Source organism: Danio rerio, chromosome 2, assembly GCF_052040795.2.
Source record: "Danio rerio strain M-AB ecotype USA chromosome 2, GRCz13ab, whole genome shotgun sequence".
NCBI classification, from domain to species: Eukaryota; Metazoa; Chordata; class Actinopteri; order Cypriniformes; family Danionidae; genus Danio; species Danio rerio.
In genome coordinates, this window is record NC_141022.1 from 53,540,727 (window position 1) to 53,560,708 (window position 19,982).

The following is a 19,982-nucleotide window of genomic DNA, read 5'->3' on the forward strand; positions in this document are numbered from 1 at the left end:
GGGGAAAACCGGAGCACCCGAAGGAAACCCACGCGAACGCAGGGAGAACATGCAAACTCCACACTGAAACGCCAACTGAGCTGAGGCTCGAACCAGCGACCTTCTAGCTGTGAGGGGACAGCAATACCTACTCAGGGGTGATAGCGTTCCGGCACCACGCCGGATTTCCGGCGTACTGTGGCTGCGGGGGGAAAAAAAATCAGGTTCACGGATATTGATCTGTCATTTCTCTAGATTCACAGAATTCACTCACTGCTGAAAGCGCCGGATTAGTTTTTATTAAGTGCCATTTTGTGTGCTCGTGAATCATCTTTTGAGTGTAGACGCCATGTAAATAAAAGATTAATTGTGTAATTTAGAGAGCTTTATAAATTATAACGGATCTTTGTGAGATCTCTATGAACTAAGATTAGTGACGCTTTTTAGTGATAAGAGGAGCGTGCTTTGCACTTTCCAGGCTATAATCCATTCAGAATTTGTATGAAACTTTCGTTTTCGGCACATATACGCTGATATGTTTTGGGAATGACATCTGCATATTTACGCTGGGTTTATTCTCGAAATAACGGTGAAGCAATAGACGGGACAAAAATATATTTCCCCCATCTCCTTAAACAACTTAGTGTTTCAGCTATGAAATAGTTTTGTATGTATCCTAATGGCAAAGTGTTTATATTTAGTTTCGTTTTTTATTATTTAGAAAAACGCTTATTTAGAAAAACGTTTGGAGCATTTTTTATTCGTTAAAAATAAGTTTTTTTTAACGAACAGCGCCCAGCGGAAGACCATCATTGTCTGTTTGATCAGTTTGCCTTCTCAGATCATCACGACTTGCCTAAAATAAAAGATATAAAACAGTTCAAGTATAAAACAATGGTAGGTTAAACGTTAAAGAATGTGTGCTATTAGGCGCATAGTTTGCTTATAAAAAGCTTGCAGGACATCGAGGCGCCAGAGCAATCACTTGCATTTTTTCAGTGGGAGCAATTTAAAGTTATCCGTCATTTTTGCTCACAGAGTAATACATCAAAAAACGTTACAGCGTTTTTATAAAATAAAGAAAACCAAAATTATGCGCTTTCTGTCGTCTGGTTTTTGAACAGGAGCGCTTAACAAAATGAAGCAAAATGTATATGCCTCACAGACATAATAAATATATTTATAGAAAGCTTTAAATTATTACTTAACAAAATAAAACAAATCGAAAACAAAAAAATTCCTTTATGTAATCCGTAAAGATGAATTTCTTTCTAAAGGCGAGTCCAAGAGGAGATTGCCAGTCAGGATCTTTGCGACACTGACTCAGAATAAGTAAATAATAAATTAAAATAATAAATAATAAAATAATAAAAAAATAAAATAAAATAATAAATAAATAATTAAGATATGTCCTTACTCTTTCCTCAACACATTCATTGTTATTTGTCTTTGCCGGTGCTTGGGGCGAGTTTTAGCTTATTGTGTGCGCTTGAACGCGGATTCACAGTAGCAGTTTTAACATGGAGTGACATGACATCTGACGTACAGATGACACTGGCACATGCCACTGAGTGTAGTGACACTTCCGGTGGCACGTCCGGTTTTCCACTGTCATGTGTCACTCGATAGTGGCATGTGTAGTGACCTGTGTTACTTAGAGTGTCGCGCTGCATGTCATTGCAGTGACATCGACAACCGGCGAAGCTTATGACATTAATTAACACGAGCAAAACCATATTTAATTATTACGCGACTTTTAACCTAATTTATCGCGTCGCAAGTTAGTTTATTTGCTGAGCTACTCCACGATGTTTTAATTTAAACGCATTTATTTTATGTATTCAGTCATACTTCCGTACGTAATATAGTCATTTGACAGTACATGTCAGTCAAATTTATTGTGGCATGCTTATGTACGGGAGGGATTACACTTATCTGTTGTACTGTATATTATTGCATCCTGGCAGTTCCTTTGTTCCCTACAATATGTAGAAATATTTTCATTTTAAGGTATTTTAAATAAAATCCTTTAAAAAGTTATAATAAAATGCATGTTGAAAACTCATAACATATATGCATGTAAGATAACAGGTGTCATTTGCCTAATAATTTTTAAATATTGAAGCAGAGACTTATAAGATTAATGTGCTTATAACGTGCTTATACTGACACCTACTGGCACATGTCACAAGATCACTGACACTGGCATGTGTCACTGACATTACTGGCATGTGTCTAAAAAGAGCCACTTGACAATAATGATGATCAGGGTTACACATAGGCTGTTAATATATTTGGGCCCAGGGGCCCATGAGTTATGTGTTAAAAGTGCGTTGCATACATAGTACCCCCACCCCTACTCACCTCAGGGGCAAGGAAAAAAAGTTCAGGCTCAGGAATTTTTTTCACTATCAGCCCTGCCTACTGCGCCACTGCTTCGCCCTTAACTACAAATTTAACAAAAGTAAACCTTAAATGTCCGAGACTCTCTCCTTCCAAAGCAAAACTTACAAGTGTGGCACAAATCCGTAACCTAGTGTGAATAAATAAAAGAATGCTTTGTGTGCCCCATGTACAGTTAAAGTCATAATTATTAGCCCCCCTTTGATTTTTTTTTTTTCTTTATTAAATATTTCCCAAATGATGTTTAATAGAGCAAGGACATTTTCACAGTATGGCTGATGATGTTTTTTCTTCTTGAGAGTCTTATTAGTTTTATTTTGGGAAGAATAAAAGCAGTTTTTTAAAAATTTGTAAAAACATTTTAAGGACAAAACTATTAGCCCCTTTAAGCTAATTTTTTTTCAATAGTCTACAGAACAAACCATCATTATACAATAACTTGCCTAATTACCCTAACCTGCCTAATTAACCTAGTTAACCTAGTTGAGCCTTTAAAAGTTAATTTAAGCTGTATAGAAGTGTGTTTAAAAACATCTAGTCAAATATTATTTACAGTCATCATGGCAAAGATAAAATTAATCAGTTATTAGAAATTAGTTATTAAAGGGTCATGACACCCCCCACTTTTGGTTCAGGTCTACCTCAGAATTTTTTCAGAAGATGCATCATAATGAGCATGGAGCTCCGCGAGCAAAGGGCAGGAGTGGGTGTGGCCAGCAGAGCAGGGGAGAAGGAGGGGAGCGAACTGTTGTGTTGTCAGTTATCTCACAAAATGAGACACAGGGCTATCGGAGGCTAGCTAGCGAGTTAAGTGATGTAGAACTGGTGGGTTTGTCACAAACACGAGGGGGCTCGTCTGGGATGGGAGTATGGTTTAGGGAGGTGAGTGTAACGGAGGCCAGCTAGCGAAGTGCTATGCAGGTAAACCTTCCTCCTTTGACCTCAAAAGGTGCTTTAGCAACAGATGCTAGGGCCATGGTTTTAAGCCTACTTGTTAGAGCAACTGACTCCCATACAAAGAATCGTCGGTTCGATCCCAGCTCAGACCGGGTTGGGTGCAGTAGGTCCGTTGGGTTCCATCAATTTGTACTTGGAAACTATATTAAATCCATTTCTTTTAAATGATAAGATTGTTTCTCAGAACTGTAAAGATAAAAAAAAAATCATGTTTCAAAAACATTAAACTTAATTAATCTTACTGTCTAAACTGTAGCATACATTCATTTTTTATGTGATTTTTATGGTTTAAGCTATCTTTCTTTAAAATATCTGAAATGTTTAATAATTTGTTATCTGATGTTATGACATCCATATATTAAGTGTGACTGGAGTGTCCAAATATTACTACTGGGACCACTGTATGTGATTAATAACAGGTCGGTCCTGTAGAGTAACCTGTGTTTACTGGCTTCTCCTGTCATGTAATGGCTCTTCCTCTCAATACAGTAATCAGCGCTCTGAATGCCAGAGAAGAGGAAACTGTGAGCAGAATGGAGAGAGAGTTTGGAAGAAAGAGAATGAATTGGAACAGGTGAGACTGTGAAACTTTCACCCTTTATATTGTTGAAACAGCATATTACTGGCAGTATGGATACAGTGCACACAGTGAACGGTTTCTAATGCATATCATCTACTCCAGACTATTGATGCTGCATCCTACAGTTTAATTGTCTGAGGCTCTGACTAATTAGTCGTTCTGAATCAGTTAATAATATCAAAATGTATATGTTTTGAGTTAGCTATTTTCTATTTTCATTCAGTGTGTTTGCAGATACTTAAAAAGCTTAAATTCCATAGTATAAACCCTTAAATCTTGTCTTAAATCTGCATTTCAAAGGTCTTAAAATGCTATTGAACAGACCACGCAAAGATGATTTTGTTTTCGTTTATGACATCTACTTAAAAACTTTGTCCATTTGTCACCCAGAATAAAATATGCCAGTGGTCCTCAACCACCGGGCTGCAGACCGATAACGGTCCGTGAACAACCTTTTAATTTGAAAATTCTTTTATTTTGAAAAATTACCATTCTCTCGGTTACATCTTGATCACTTGGGCGCCCAAATTTAACCCATAAGCAGCAAAATAAGTAAGAAACAGACATCTTTGGAAAGTTCCAATGTTAAAGTGGAAAAGGCCCCGTGAAGGACCTGCGACCTGCCAAGTAATGGATCCGCAACCCTTGTCAACAAATCAGGTGAATCCAGCATGACTGTGCAAGAAGATTGCACCGATCCTTTCTAGAGTTTGCACAAGTTTGTTGTTTCCAAAGGAGGTGCGCAGCACGCCCTCACCTTCCAGACGCACACAGTTAAATGACTCCCTCGAGTCACGTGACAAAAGTTGAACGATGTATGGACAGCTTGTATGGAATATACACATTTCGGTAAGACTAATTATCCCAGATAAACACTGAACACCAAAACACTGTTGTGCTTTGTAATTTTCTCCATAAATAAAACTTGTCAACTGTTGACCGGTCCGTTGTGATAAAAAGGTTGAGGACCACTGAAATGGGTGAAACTCAATAAAATGCACGCTCACAGGGATTTCGCTTATGTCAAGGGTTGACCGGTGATTCTGTTGCTCACCCAATTATTATTATTGTTATTATTATTACAATTATTGTTGTCGTTGTTGTTATTATTATTATTATAAGTACTTGGAAGTCAGTTAAAAGACTGTTTGGATTTTTTTTTTTTTTTACTCTTTCTATATATAATAAAGTGTTAAGAATGTTAATTAATTAGGTGTATGAATTTTATTTTATTTTTTTGCAAATTCTGTACTATAAAATTATACTATAAATATGGTCTCAATTGCATTCTGTGTGATATTAAAATGGTCTTAAAGTCTTAATTATAACTCTTAGAAACCTGCAGATACACTGTCAGTTAATTTGTCTATGGGGAAATGACTAGGAGTAGTAAATGGCAATAAATGGTCAAACTGCTTGGCTTAGCAAACAACTGTGTTAATGACAATACATAAAGATAAAAAATAATATAATAGGAAAAAACAAGTTTGCAACATTTAGTATAACAAGATGTTTTTACAGCTAAAAGTCAACGGAGGTCAATAAGATCATCTCCAACCAATCAGGTTCCAATGGCTGTACCCACTTGTGCATGAAAGAATAAAGCCAGTAAGGCTGCAATTTAAATACCATTAAAAATCATTATCCCAAAATTATAATGATGAGTATCAACAAAAGAGAAACTTTAAGGCTTGACAGTTTTATGTCATAATAAGTGACTTTTGTATTGAAAGTAAATTGAAGAAAGTAAAAAAGTAAACATGATTTAGTTTTTCTACTACTGATTATAATTATAATTATTTTCCATGATACACAATTATGCATTAAACCAAAACTGTACAGCAAAATAAGCACCGCAAACCTGCATCACAAATTTAAATACAATAGTCAAATAATAATTTAAATGATGAGGCACGTTGAACTCACAAATTCGTTCTGTTTTTCTGCAGAACTGCACCAATGACAGAAGAATCTTCACAGCTGGACAGAAGAACAAAGGACGATCTGCTGGAAAACGGTACACAAACACATACCGGCACTGACTTTCCATTGATATAATATGACACATGCAAAAAACAGATTTCAGGCAGTTGCTGTGTGCTCTGTGCTTATGTGCTCACGGCTGCAGTACTGCTGTGCTGTTTTTTTCAGAGACAGAGTCCGGCGAGTGACCGCTGTCAAGACTTCTAATGGGATCCAGAAACCTTCTGCAGCACTGATGATCAACCAGGCAGCTTGCAAAGGTTTTCATGTCATAATTAAAAAAATATTTTGTGTGCATATTAGGGATGTAACGGTATTGTAAATACCGTCATACCGCAATATTAATTTTTTTCGATATTACCGAAGTCGCATGACTCGGTAAAACTATAGGTCTTCTGAGAAAATTTGCTCAGGCGAATGAAGCGAACGGGAGGTAGCGAAAACTACAATCCCCATCATCCCTTGCGGTCTGTTGTCGCTACAGATCCAGTAATGCGGAAATGGAGTGTGCTGCTAGAAGCGGGGATCAAAAAGAGCTGTAAAACTCTAAGGCCCCTTTTACAAGAGTGCGTTTTAGTTTTAAAACGGCGTTGTAGAATGAAAACGATCCGCGTCCACACTCGCGTTTTACCCAGCGTTTCTGAACTGCTCTCCGTCCACACCAAAACGCTGAAAACGCACATCACGTGACCACAGACACGCTCGGGCAAGCGCTCCAGCATTTCTACCCAGATGAGAGCTCTGCTTGTCGGACTGCTCATCAAGCATCTCCCGCTGGATCTAATCTCACTATATTTGCTAAACGTGATATTTCATTCATGTTGTTGTCTTTATCTAACGACATAGGCCAATTCCCTGACTTTGGTCATTGGAATCTATTAAGTTACTTGTTCACGGGTAACATTGGTTAAGCGCAAAGATAAGTTAATGATTAATCCAGGTACATTGACTGATCGCTTGCCTTTATTTCCTACAATGTATAAACTTATTGTATGTTATACTTTTATAATTGTCGATTATTAAAACTGATATTCAGCAAAAGAGAGGGTGCGTTTCGTATTTTCACTGAAATTGAAAGGAGGCAGTTGTTATCGGCTCCGTTTTGTTATAAATATCCACACAGTGAAGATGACGCTCATATATGCAGCACGGCGCCTCAACATTTCTGCTGTCTGTTAAGTTTTCTAATATTAAAAAGGAAATATGCAGTTCCTTAAATCATGTTTACATTTTATTTATGAGAAAGTGAAACAACGTAGCCAAGGTGATGTGAATGAAGTTATAAAGTACACTGTTCCCTTTGAAGATTTACCCGTGTCCTCGGTATGTTTTCCATATCAAACTGTGAAGGGGGAGACTGCAGCCTTGATCAAACTTGCGAAGTCTTAACTTACAAGAAGAGGATGCGAGACTGAACTGTGTGTGTGGGCTACTTAATATTGAGGAAAAGCCCCAATCAGATAGGCGAACGTTTGCAGCCCCGCCTCCGTTTTCAGATGTCTCCGACTTTCCCCATCCACACTGAGACAGAGCAGCAGCGTTTCAGAATGAAAACGGCCTCTCCAGCATTTTCGAAACGCTCCGTTTTCGGCGCTCGAGAAATAAGTCATATAAGTCATATCTCTCTTGTCCCAGAAACCTCAGTCCCAAATGAGAGGTTTTTTTTTCTGTTGCAGGGGACATTGTAAATGCCCAGAGATACCAGCTTTTACCAGATTATATTTATATGATAATTTTCCTTTAAACCCATCTCTATCTAAGTGAGTGAGTGATTAAATGTTGAATGTGATGAGTTTTCAACAATACTAAATTAAAAACTTAAATTTTTTTTTACATGGTTTAATATTTTTTTTGTTATTAAAATTGAAGTTCCTGTTTCAAAGCTTACAGATAGATGGCTAATTTGTATGTCATTGACACTTTTGGCACTTTTTTGGAGTATTTTCATAAGTTTTGTTTTTTCCTGTAAATGATTCAATAAATACCGTACCGTGACATGGATACCGAGGTATTACCGTACCGTGAAATTCTGATACCGTTACATCCCTAGTGCATATCCAAATACATGTAACTATCAGGCTGTTTGCTCTGATTTGTAGATGCAGGAAGGGACCGGTATGGGGACACGTCATCAGAGAGCTCAAACTCTGTGCCATCCAGCCCTGTTCACCAGAAGAGCCTGGAGGACCAAGGTTGCATTTGAGCTCATTTATATTTTAGCCAAAGTGACTTACAAAAGAGAAACTAAAGTATTGGCAAAAAGTTAGCCAAGAAAAATGAGCAAATTCTGGGTTATTAGCAAACTAGATTAGGAAGCAAATCAATTTTCAAAGAGATTTAAACAAAAATTCTGTCATTTTCTCGCCCTCATGATGGACCAGAATTTAAAAGGCTTTCTCTTTTCATCTGAAACAAACTATTTTAGCAGTTAAGCAAACACAGTTACATTTGACTTTCACAAACACAGTCACATCTCAGACTGGGTTCTTTAACATGGCAATGAGTTTACTGTACTCAGATGGCCTCTACAGTCACCAGATTGTAAGATTGGCATCATGGATGTGCAGCCGAACCTACACATCCATCTGCTGTAACTGCGTGATGCTATCATGTCAATATGGACCAAAATCTCTAGAAAACTAGATTAGGAGGCAAATTAGTTTTTAAAGAGATTCATACAAAAATTCAGTCATTCACTCGCCCTCATGGTGGACCAGAACTTTTCCATTTGTCCAATCTGAAACACAAAATATTTTAGCAGTTTGGCAAACACTGTCACATTTGACTAACGCTATAGGCCCATATTACGAAATATTTGCATGATTTTTGTATCCTATTAATAGTAAATTATTTAAATATTTTCATTTACTTTTAATTTATCCTTCGTTTTAGTTTTCCTACCTTTAGTACGTCAACAGCTGTATTTAATTATTTTATTTATTATATTTATAGTTTTAGGAAATAGCAGTGCCGAACTACACACATTTGGTTGGCTTCAAATAAAAAGTAATAGTTCCTCTTATTACTTTTATTTATATTACTTTAAATGGATTGTTCAGTGAAAAATGAACCATTTATTCACTCTCCTGTGGTTCCAAACTTTTACGCGTTTCATTTTACTGTCAAATGCAAAAGAAAATTATTTGAAGAAAGCTGCAACCACTGACCCCCATAGTATGAAAAACAAAAACTGTGGAAGTCAATGGTAACCGGTGTTTCCCAGCTTTCTTTAAAATATTTCCTTTGTGTACAACAGTAGAAAAAAAACTCAAATAGTTTTGGAACTAGTGAAGTGAAGGTGAGTAAATTATGACAGAATTTTCAGTTTTGGGTGAACTATCCCTTTATATTATAAAAAGCTGGATATGTGCTTCCAACTTTTACAAATGTCCTTTTTCAGTTAAACACAAAAAATTTTTTTTTGAAAAATGTTAGACACCTATAATATTTGTTACTAGTTTCTAACATTCTTCCAAATATCATCTTTTGTGTTCAGCAGAAAAAGGAAACTCTTAAAGGTTTGGAAGCACTTAAAGGCTGATAAAAAAGACCTTTTTCTTTTTTGGCTGGAATATCTCTTTAATATCTTAAAGTAGTGGTGTAATGGATCACAAATCTCACAGTTCAGATCACACTGTGGTTTTTGAGTCATGCATCGGACCATTTTTTGGATCAACAAAAAAATGGAGGAGACATATGTCATTTGCTTTCCATTCATACAAAAATATTACTGCAATAACCACTGGTCTCAACAAACTTAACTTAGAACCTGTAATTTTATTCAATTTTTTTCCCTTAACTTTATTTTTTTTACATTAAATATTTTGCAGAACTTAACATCAGTGACAGCAGCAGTTATATATTAATAATAATAATAATAATAATAAAACAAGTAACACTACCAGTAAATAAAAACAATCATTTTCAAATTTCAAAGGAAACAGCTGGGAATACTGTCCTGTTGACATGTTCAGATACATAGTAACAGGTGCCAATCTTCATTTAAAAATATCCAATTTCAATTGAAGTTGAGCAGTCATATATTCCATTGTATATATTGATTCAAGTTTTTCCATCCACTGTGCTATTGTTGGAAGGTGTGGCCTCATTCAGTTTATTGTTATAGTCTTTCTTGCACTTAGTAAAAATATATGTCGTAAAGAACCTGTAATTTTAATAAAAATTAAAAATGAAGAAAAGAACCAGCTGAAAAAAAGAAAATATTCAATACGAAAAATTTGTTTCTGTTGCTAATAATGCTAAATATAGAAATCTAACATATTTTACAAGATATTATATTTATCTTTAATTAATGGTTTAACAATTCACTCATAAAACTTCATGTTTCATTATAGGTGGATCATTTTTGAAAACCTAGTCAGTGACATAATTTTGATGGTTGTTTGTTGCCACCCATTGGTTACACAGTGCTATTGCTATAACCATCCACCAGCGTCAAGTTCCATCTAACAGTGATTTTAATCTTTACCATTAACATTGGTGTTTATATCTGAACTATATCTGAATCTCTCTCAATTAAACACAGATTTGAATGTAGTGCTTCGAAGGATTAAAAAACAAAATCATTATAATTTATCATTCATGTTGCGCAAGTTTAAATTGAGATCTTTTTTTATATTTCATTGTACAGCTTTAAACCAAATGGATTAATGCAGTGACCGAAAACACCTTTATTAATGACCTAAGAAAGCATTTAAGTAGATCTCATCACAACCTTTCCGTCATCATTATATTTTACAGGAAAGCCAAATGCTTCCATACATGTGACTTGAATAACGCCCCTACCTTTAAGAAATTATTGACATTTTTAATTACTTAAGTTATCTCATAAAACCTGATAACATCTTTTACTCCGTGTCTCTTCAGATACTGAGAGTCAGTCTGATAACTCGGCCCAGGAGCCAACTGAAAAGACTCAACCCACCAAAGGCGTTGGCGGCAAAGCAGTTGCCATGGTGAATCCACTAGTTGCCGAACCCCAGAATGTCCCGCAGACGCCTTCAGTGGTAGAATTGGCACTGACCGCATGCCTCCCCTACTCCCTTCAGTACAACACCACCCAGAGGGATGCTGGCCAGGGTCAGATAACCATCACTATCCCGTTGGCCCAAAACCCAGGAACATCATCATCCGGCACTCAGCCACAGCAGCAGCCACCGCTTGGGGCGTTCAGTGTCCTCTCCGCTGGTCAGTGTCCTCTGCAGCCTGCCAACACCACCACGGCCAATAGTGCCATCAAAACAAACCCAAAGGCCTCCATTACTGCCAGTGGCCCCTCAAGCTCATGCAGTGGTCAAGTACCCATAGCTTGTCCTACAAGTGTACCCACACACACCCCAGGCCCAGCGCCCATGCCTGCTCCTGCGGTCACACACAGCACCGCTCCGAGCGATTCTTTGTCCTACATCAACAGCTCCAGCTTACCAGTAACACCATTGGCTAGTGGGACGCAACAAGCAGGAGGATGCAACACCTGCGGCTGCCGGGGCACCTGTGGAGGCAATGGTGCCCATCAAACACACAGCTACTTCCTGCCACCCCAACCTGCCCGACAGATGTTTGGGCCGCCGCCGCCGCCTTTCTTCCACCTCCCTCCATCTCTATGCAATAGTTTCGCAGCTCAGGGTCACCAAAATAACGGGACGCCTCTGCCCTTCTATGCCCACTCGGGTCCTCCTGCTGCATTCCTGCACGCTCACTCTGATCACTTGCTGGCATCGCAGGCAGGATACAGTCTGCCTCAGATGACCCCCTTCCATCGCTTCTACCCACCTGTGTTTCCACCGGTCGGCCTGATGTCAGGAGGAAACAACCTGAAGAAGACCAACAACGTGTCCTGCTATAACTGCGGCATGAGTGGACATTATGCTCAAGACTGCAAGCAACCATCCATTGATGCCGGGCTGACAGGCAAGTATGCAAACACAGATACTAAACCTTTTTTTTTTTTTTAAACATGCAGGTCGAAACAAAGATAGATTTTTAATTTTGAGCATCAAAACAGTTGACATTTGTAAAATGTCTTTTTGTCGTCTCAGCAATAATATAATGACTGCTATAAAATATGTACTTTGATTTAACGTAGACTAACCATTTGCCGTAAACAACGATGTTCTATACAGTTTACCTTTTAACGCCAATCTCTGAATAAAAACTTAGGGTGGTAGACACCCAATATATCTATCTAATCTTTATTTCTCACTCTTTCACCTATGAGCACAAAAGAGACCCTCCTACCATGTTTCAGAGAAAATTGACGAAGTTTGCTACGTCCACCTAATGTGCTTGAAAATAGACAGTGGGCAGGCTAAAGGGGTGAGTGTCGCTTGGGAGGGGAGACATTTAGAGCAATGACAATATGCATTTGCATTTAATATATGCATTTGTATTTAACACAGTATTACAGTCTTTAAGAAATAAATATTATGTTATTATAAATTGTTTTAAAAAATTATCTTTTGTTGAATAAATTCTTTGAAATGGGGATATTTAAACCCCAGCTGTAGGTGATGACCTAATGGTGCAACCCTCCGCCAGAGAGAGCGATAGATGGCTGCAAACGCTGTTTGGATAATCTTTGTTCAGTGATGTTTATACTGAAAAAGGTCAATTAAATTAACGTTAATTTGCATGAAGTTAATGTTTTTATATCTTAATATGTCATGCAGTAATAAAATAATTATGATTAAAAAAATGATTGTAAAGTTATTTCATTTAAAACTTTCATTAAAGGTTATTAAATATAACATTAACTTTAAGTTAAACACAACAAAAGTATATTGTGACATTGGTTTTTAATAAGACTTAAAACAGTGTTCATTTTTGGCAGTGAATTGAAGTTATGCGCCCTATACGGAACCCCGGTAACACCTATCATCTTCTGTACACGTGTAGGTGGTACTTTTCCCATCTTTTCTCAATAAATACTGATCCAAAAGACATCAATCAAAATTTGGATTGTGCAATAGGTATAAGCTTGTTCGTGACGTATTGAATACTCTTTCCGGGTCCAAGCCGCTACTCATTTGAATTGAGAAAATATTCGCTTATGGCCACTTTTTAGTCATATCACACTTTAAGGTGAATTTTATATAGAATCATAGTGTACACATCGGTCTTGGACTTGATGCATCACAAATACCAACATTTTAATAATTTATAATAAAAATCATCTATTAGGCATGGATATACATTGCGATTGTGATTTTATTGAAAGTATTACATCGCTTTGTAAACGTTAATTATTACTATTTGATGAGCTTCCCCTCACAATGCCGGAGGAGTGGTCGTTTGAGTGCGCTGAATAGCAAAAATTGTACAGAACATGGTTAGTCTACGTTACAGAAGACACCCTCTAAAGTGTAATGGAGTGTACCAATTATTTATATACCAAAATAATCTACATGAGTATGCAAACACAGATGTTTTTTAATTTCTCAAAAAACAAAAATTACTTGCAGGTAAAAGACAAAAAGTGATTTAATTTTAAGTTTAATACATCTTTCTTTTTCATTTCATACATTAAAATGTGCCATTTGTTTTCTTTTACTTCCCCACTTTCCTTCAAACCACTAGGTTTTATTCATTGATCAGCTGGAAGTTTTTAACAATTTTTACATTAGATCAATACCATTGTCTTGCACTGAACGACAGTAAAACATTATTTTACTGTTTTGAGTTCATTAAAACATCGACTTGTCTTGCATTTAACATGCTTTCCATGTATATAAAATCGGTTTTGCAAACTTAATTTGATGTAGAAATTTGGTAACTAGCTCTGGTTTCCCCCACAGTCCAAAGACATGCAGTGCAGGTGAATTGGTTAAGCTAAATTGTCCGAAGTATGTGTATGTGTGTGTGTGTGTGTGTGTGTGTGTGTATGTCTGCGTGTGTGAATGAGCATGTGTGGATGTTTCCCAGAGATGAGTTGCGGCTGAAAGGGCATTCGCTGCGTAAAAACGTGCTGGATAAGTTGCCGGTTCATTCCGCTGTGGCGACCCCAGATTAATAAAGGGACTAAGCTGAAAACAAAACAAAATGAATGAATGAATTTGGTAACTAGTGCTGATGTTAATTTCAGTGTGTAACATTAGGCACAAGAGACCGCTCTGCAGTAGCAATATGAAAGTAGTACGTTCATTAAAAAAAGATCAAACAAACAAACCGTGGTGTAAGTTATTGACCTTCTGCAATGAGCATGTAAGCTCTGATGGCTGTGTCCGCTTGTAACGTTAAGTGAAAGAATAAGGTCAATAAAGCAATCACAAATGTAACATTATTATATTTATAAAAGTAAATATCTTGCTTATCACTCACCGTTGTGACACTTTAAACCCAACAGACTTTCGTCCCTGATGTTTGAGGGACGTATGGTAATGGACGACCTGTAAAAAAATAAATGTAAAGTACCAAAGTCTCACACACATGCACACAGGTTTGTTATTGTGAATTGTGGGGACATTATAATGACCATTTTGAGAGATGTAAACAATAACAATGGTCCCAATGTTTTTGCTGTTTTACATTTTTCATTTCCATAGCTTTAGAGAATCCAAAAAGAGCCACATATTGATACATAATGTTATGATAGCTGTTTTAACATTGTTATGATTTGCCTTTTTTTAGTTATGAAATAGTTTGATAACAAGCAGGAAATGTCCGTGAGCCAATGACATGACCACATCGAAATGGTCATGGGTTTCTAATGTTTTTATACTGCACAAACTGTATTTTGTATTGCACTGAACAAAACCCTTATGGGAAATTGCGTACAGTTGGCAATGTCCTCATATTTCACCACTTTCTTGTAATACCTGTCTGTCATACCTATGTCATTATTAGGGATGCACCGATCCCGATACTTGGATCAGATATCGATTCAGTACTGCATATTTTTGCTGGATCGGGTATCGGCCAGCTGGTACCGATCTAAATCCGATCTTTCTGCGTTTATAAGCCAACTAAGCCATGAAGGTAGCCTATTAAAAGACACTAGAAAGTTTTCATAGGCCTACTATATCCCGAATGTTCTGAAGCCATTCTACAGTTTAATGTAAAGCACAGATGAATATTCACATAGTTAAGTTAATGTTCACTTCAGTGCGTTCCTCTGCCGCGCCTGTCAATCATTTTTAATTCATTCACTAATCAAACTGCGTGTCGCATTCATGACAACATGAAAAACTTTCTCCAAGACTATTTGTTTCTGTTAGTTTAAAAATTAGTGGGGAAATGGATTTACCCTACAGAAAAATCCAGCTTAAACCAGCCTAGGCTGGTTGGCTGGTTTTAGCTGGTCGACCAGCCTGGTTTTAGAGGGGTTTTGGCCATTTCCAGGCTGGTTTCCAGCCATTTCCAGCCTGGTCTTAGCTGGTCAGGCTGGAAAATGACCAGCCAAATCCAGCTAAAACCAGCTTGACCAGCCTGGTTTAAGCTGGATATAGCTGGTTTTGGCTGGACTCCCAGCTTGGCTAGGCTGGTTAGGCTGGTTTTAGCTGGTCATCTCCCAGCCTGACCAGCTACGGCCAGGCTGGAAATGGCTGGAAACCAGCCTGGAAGTGGCCAAAACCCCTCTAAAACCAGCCTGGTCGACCAGCTAAAACCAGCCAACCAGCTTAGGCTGGTTTAAGTTGGATTTTTCAGCAGGGTAGTTTTGTATTAAATGGGTTCATTTCGATTTCTAAGTTATGTTGCGCTGTGTGTTAGATCAGTATATCGCATTCACAACACTGGAGTAGAGATGCATGGTTACTACTTTTTCAGTGTTACTAACGACGAGATTTGGGGAGGGATTATTAAGTAAAACTGGCCTTGGAAAGTTTAGTTTAGCCTGCGTCAAACCTTTGGGAAAATATTGGGCTTTTCTAAAGGTCTGATTATTTTACCAATGGTTAGTGTCAATAGTGGTAGTCTGGTTACTGGTTTTAAAGAAAAAAAGACAAATCTTAATATTAAAAAAGGAAACACAAGCTGGACCACAACAGATCAATGTCATAACAACTGCTCAAATAATGTAGCCTAGTTTACAGCAAGCATCATGTCTGTCATGTATAGTAGGCCTTTAGTTCTGTTATTTTTACTAAAGATGATATATTATTTGAGTTTAGCACCAGAGCTATATTATGCTTAGAAAATAACTGAATCTGTATCGATCGATACTCCGAATTTTGGTATGGAGATTTGATCAGTTAAAAAAAATGGCATCGGTGCATCCCTGTTCATTATACATATTTGTGTACTGATAAAACACACATAAGCACATACACACACTTACTTGCACATTAATCCAAGTTGTTTTAAGTCAAATATTTTGTGAAGAAGTTCTCGTCGTTTTCCTTCAAACCATTTCTTTTAATTCCCTTTAACGTTAGATTGTAGTTAACGTACCTTTATTTTGAACTTCGCGCGCTTTGACGGTCGTTTGTTTCGCTTTACTTTGCTTTCGGTTTTGTCGTTACCGATAATTAAATGTAAAACGTGAACAAGATTGAATTATTTTTCCTAAAACTACTTTGCGAGATGTGCTTGGCATTTTTACACCCTTAAATGCGCTCGTGTGGCGCTGTGACAGAAACCCGCCTCAAGATGGCGGTAGTGTAACATTCAAATATCCTGTTTACGTACATGTTATCAGTCTTGATGCTTTTAATACTCACACTGACGCTTTTTCTGTATGTTTCAGGTGGTTACCGGCTGAAGTATGTTGCCCCAAACTCCTCAGAAGCACTAGATAAAAATGATTGACATCAAGCAGGGGACCAAAGGCCTGTCAGTCAGCGATTTCAGAGACCCTTCAGACTTTGTCCAAGCATCCTCGTCCAGAGAGGTTTGCTTTAAAAAGAAGCAATGCCAACTACACCGTTGCTAACTTAATGGCTTTTCTCTTAGGATTTAAATTATCTTAATGTTATAGTTTAAAGAAATAGGATGGGTTTGTTTTTGTTTTAGGCTCAAAATAACTAGTTTATTGTTGTCAGAAGGAATTTTTATATATAAGCTGACGTTCTCATTAGCGGAGTTGATGAGAAAATTAAGAAACTTGAGTCCTTCAGTGCAGTATTTTTGGTTTCTGACACGGGTGAATCTTTATAGGCTTTTTATACAAGAGAAAAACGACAAGGAGAAAAAAAATACTGTCAATGATTATTTTGGAAGTTCTCGTTTTGTTATTATGCAGTTCTCTGAAGCGTATAATGATGCTCTTGCGACATTATACACAGTTGGTTTGTCATTTTCTGAACGTGATGCACTACAAATGTTGATCTCTGATAAAAATGTGAGTCGTGTTTATTTGAAATGCACTGAAACCCCAAGAATCTACAGTACTGCCTCTCATTGACATGCTCTGATCATATAGGGCACCTGCAGAATCAGCCCTAAATTCATGTAGGAGAATCTACGGTAGTTCATCCCTTCAAAAAAAAAAATATTAATCAAAATTTGTGGTCAATTTAAACAACCTCAGGGCATTTAAGATGTAGGTGAATCTTTGGTTTTGACTTTAGAAGAGCGTTAAAGAAAACTTGTAGCTGCAAAAAAAATCTATATTATCACCACAGACTGATTCATTTGTCAACTATTGTCAGAAGCCACAGTTGTTAAATGGATATTTTACCCAGAAATGATAATTATTTACCATTTACTCACTCTTAAGCAGTTATAAACATGTTTATTCTGTTAAAGAAGCATGCTGGAAACCTATAACCATTTTATAATATAGAACTCAATGGTTACTTTCTTCAAAATATCTTCTTTTGTGAACAACAAAATCAGGTTTGTGACTACTGAAGAGTGAGTAAATGATCACAGAATCTTCAGTTTTGAGTGAACTATCCCTTATTCTGTGTTTTGATCCACTTTTTAATGTTTACTTGCATTTTTTGAATCCTCGAGCAACATTGTTTGAGGAAAAAAATCTTATTTAATTCCTACAACAACAAATAAAACGTGACCTACATCTTGAATGACCTGAGAATGAATAAACTAACAGCAAATTTTCTTCTTTTGTCATCGTCGTCGTTGTTGTTGTTAAGCGGTCCCTTTAAGTGTTCTGAATCTTTAAAAAATCCTTGATGAATATCCTAAAGCACTGTTCGAGCAAATGTGGTTTTGACATTTGAAATTCTAGCCAAAAGGAGTAAATAAAAAAAAAAGATTTCGTTAACATAGGACAACTCTTTGAGCATCTATGATATCTGCTTGTGTGTTGAAAATCATATTTCTCAGTCAAAAGTACCAGAAGGCGAACGTTTGTGCCTATATTGCCATGCAAGCAGCTAGACCTGCGTTGAAAAGTCTTAATTCTTCTGTGTTTAAAGTACATATTTAACATTTCTGAGATCTTATTGCAATTTTGCCAAAGCAGCCCTAAAGTTTTCTTTTTATATATCTATATATATATGGAGATTTGGCATGTTTGTATTGAGAAAATAATACATGAAAGGATTTTATTTTGATATTTTCAAGAGATTTTTGACGAAGGGCTTTCTTTCGAGCTTTTCGTGCTTGTCCAGGTGTTTTTAAGCACATTTCCGGTTCGTAACATGCGATTTGAGTGTATAACCGATTTCCACAAGTGCAGTGTGTTGCAGGTTTCTAAACGTGCATTCGTTCGGTTTGGTAAATCGTTACTAATCTGTAAATAGATTCTAAAGGGAGTGAACTACTCGAGGTTGGAGTCTGTCGACTGTATTCGTTACACTTTTTTTATTTTATAGATTTATGAAGCTGTACTGTATGAGCGAGGTTTGGTATCTGCCTCTGAGTTTACGTTTACTGTATTTCATATGCAAATGTTGATTAATCTGTACTGAGAGTTCAAATTAATCTGGTTACATTTGCATTTTTGGGGTGCAGATTTGATCGTTTATGTCAAGATATTAGCAATAAACGGAAAAAAACTCATTTTGTTGGGTTTCTTTTGATGGGATTGGATGTACACACACACACACACACACACACACACACACACACACACAAGATTCAGATGCTGTATTATTTTGATAAAATGAACTTCTTTTCCTAACATCATTTGATCTTACTAGGGCTGGGCAATTTGGCCTAAAATCAAAATCTCGATTAATTGAACATTTTTAACTCTCGATAAATAAACGATTATTTTATGTTTTTGTATAAGATTTACTAAGTTTTGTACAGTAAATCTCACATATTACAAGTGAGAAGTGTAGGGTGCATTGTTTGATTTTAAATTAATTGAAGTAAACACTATTTACTATCTATGATTAGTTATTGAACATTAACGCTGAACAACTAATAAAACACACATTAAAACAGAAAAAATAAATAAATAAAACAGACATTGACTAAAACGTGACTCCGCTCCACCCACTCTCATCACCACTACCAAACTGACCAATCACAAAGCTTTGTGACGTGTAGGTAAATTTTTTTGAGAGGTGCGCGTGTGTGCGAAGGCTGCGCCGGGCCGAATGCGTTCGCATGGCATAAGTATATTAGAATAATATAATAAATATAAATCATCATATTATAATAGTATAAATTAGCCTTAACAGAGCAGGGTCACGTCACTCCACAAATGGTAGGGAAAGTAATTTAAAAAAATTGACCTGGAGAAATTAGATCGATTGTAGGTTCTCAATGTCGATTTCAATTACTTTTCGATTAACTGCCCAGCTCTAGATTTTACTGAAATTTTCACATAAATTTGATTTGACTTTTTTAAAGCTATACCAACCTTGATTGTGATAAATATTATTTATCTGCATTAGTTTACATCAATGAATAATATTTCCACAACAATTAATAATATTAATCTCAGATTATAGCAATAATACCACTATTGCATTTATAAACATCGCTGTCAAATATAAACATACTGAGGTCACCATCAAGGATATTTCAATTAACTCTTAAAGGCTGTTGGGGATGTTTTCATCCGCTCTGGGGTGATTTTTGAGTCTTAATTTGGCCATAACTTTCTCTGTTTCAGCTAGCGAAACGATTTTTGGTCTTATCAAATCTTATTTTGACACATATTTTGAGAAAATGCTTTGAAATTTTTAAAGAACTCAACAATCTT

General features: G+C 36.7%; 1 protein-coding gene and 1 long non-coding RNA gene across 7 annotated transcripts in view; one reads left to right on the plus strand and one right to left on the minus strand.

The window, feature by feature from the left end:
• The window catches only part of LOC147837253 (uncharacterized), a 37,305-nt gene extending 20,523 nt beyond the window's left edge, over positions 1-16,782 (minus strand). Inside the window, exons 1-2 of one of the 2 annotated variants that reach the window (XR_015479068.1) lie at positions 16,579-16,782; positions 14,240-14,307 (exon numbers count right to left, since the gene is read on the minus strand). This is a non-coding gene — a long non-coding RNA (uncharacterized LOC147837253). Of the gene's footprint in view, positions 1-14,239; positions 14,308-16,309; positions 16,545-16,578 lie in introns of those variants that run through there. The other variant, XR_015479069.1, reaches the window with a different exon arrangement.
• The window catches only part of zcchc2 (zinc finger, CCHC domain containing 2), a 45,452-nt gene extending 26,626 nt beyond the window's left edge, over positions 1-18,826 (plus strand). The window contains exons 9-14 of one of the 5 annotated variants that reach the window (XR_015478973.1): positions 3,829-3,913; positions 5,869-5,936; positions 6,071-6,194; positions 7,953-8,094; positions 10,790-11,837; positions 16,605-18,826. Coding sequence is in view for 3 of the 5 variants with exons in the window: in XM_087241434.1 (XP_087097560.1) it covers positions 3,829-3,913; positions 5,869-5,936; positions 6,071-6,162; positions 8,002-8,094; positions 10,790-11,833; positions 16,605-16,666 (1,444 nt within the window). In the remaining 2 variants the exon portion in view is untranslated. Of the gene's footprint in view, positions 1-3,828; positions 3,914-5,868; positions 5,937-6,070; positions 6,195-7,952; positions 8,095-10,789; positions 11,838-12,140; positions 12,618-16,604 lie in introns of those variants that run through there. The other 4 variants (XR_015478972.1, XM_087241435.1, XM_087241434.1 and 1 more) reach the window with 4 other exon arrangements.
• The last annotated feature ends 1,156 nt before the right edge of the window (positions 18,827-19,982 follow it).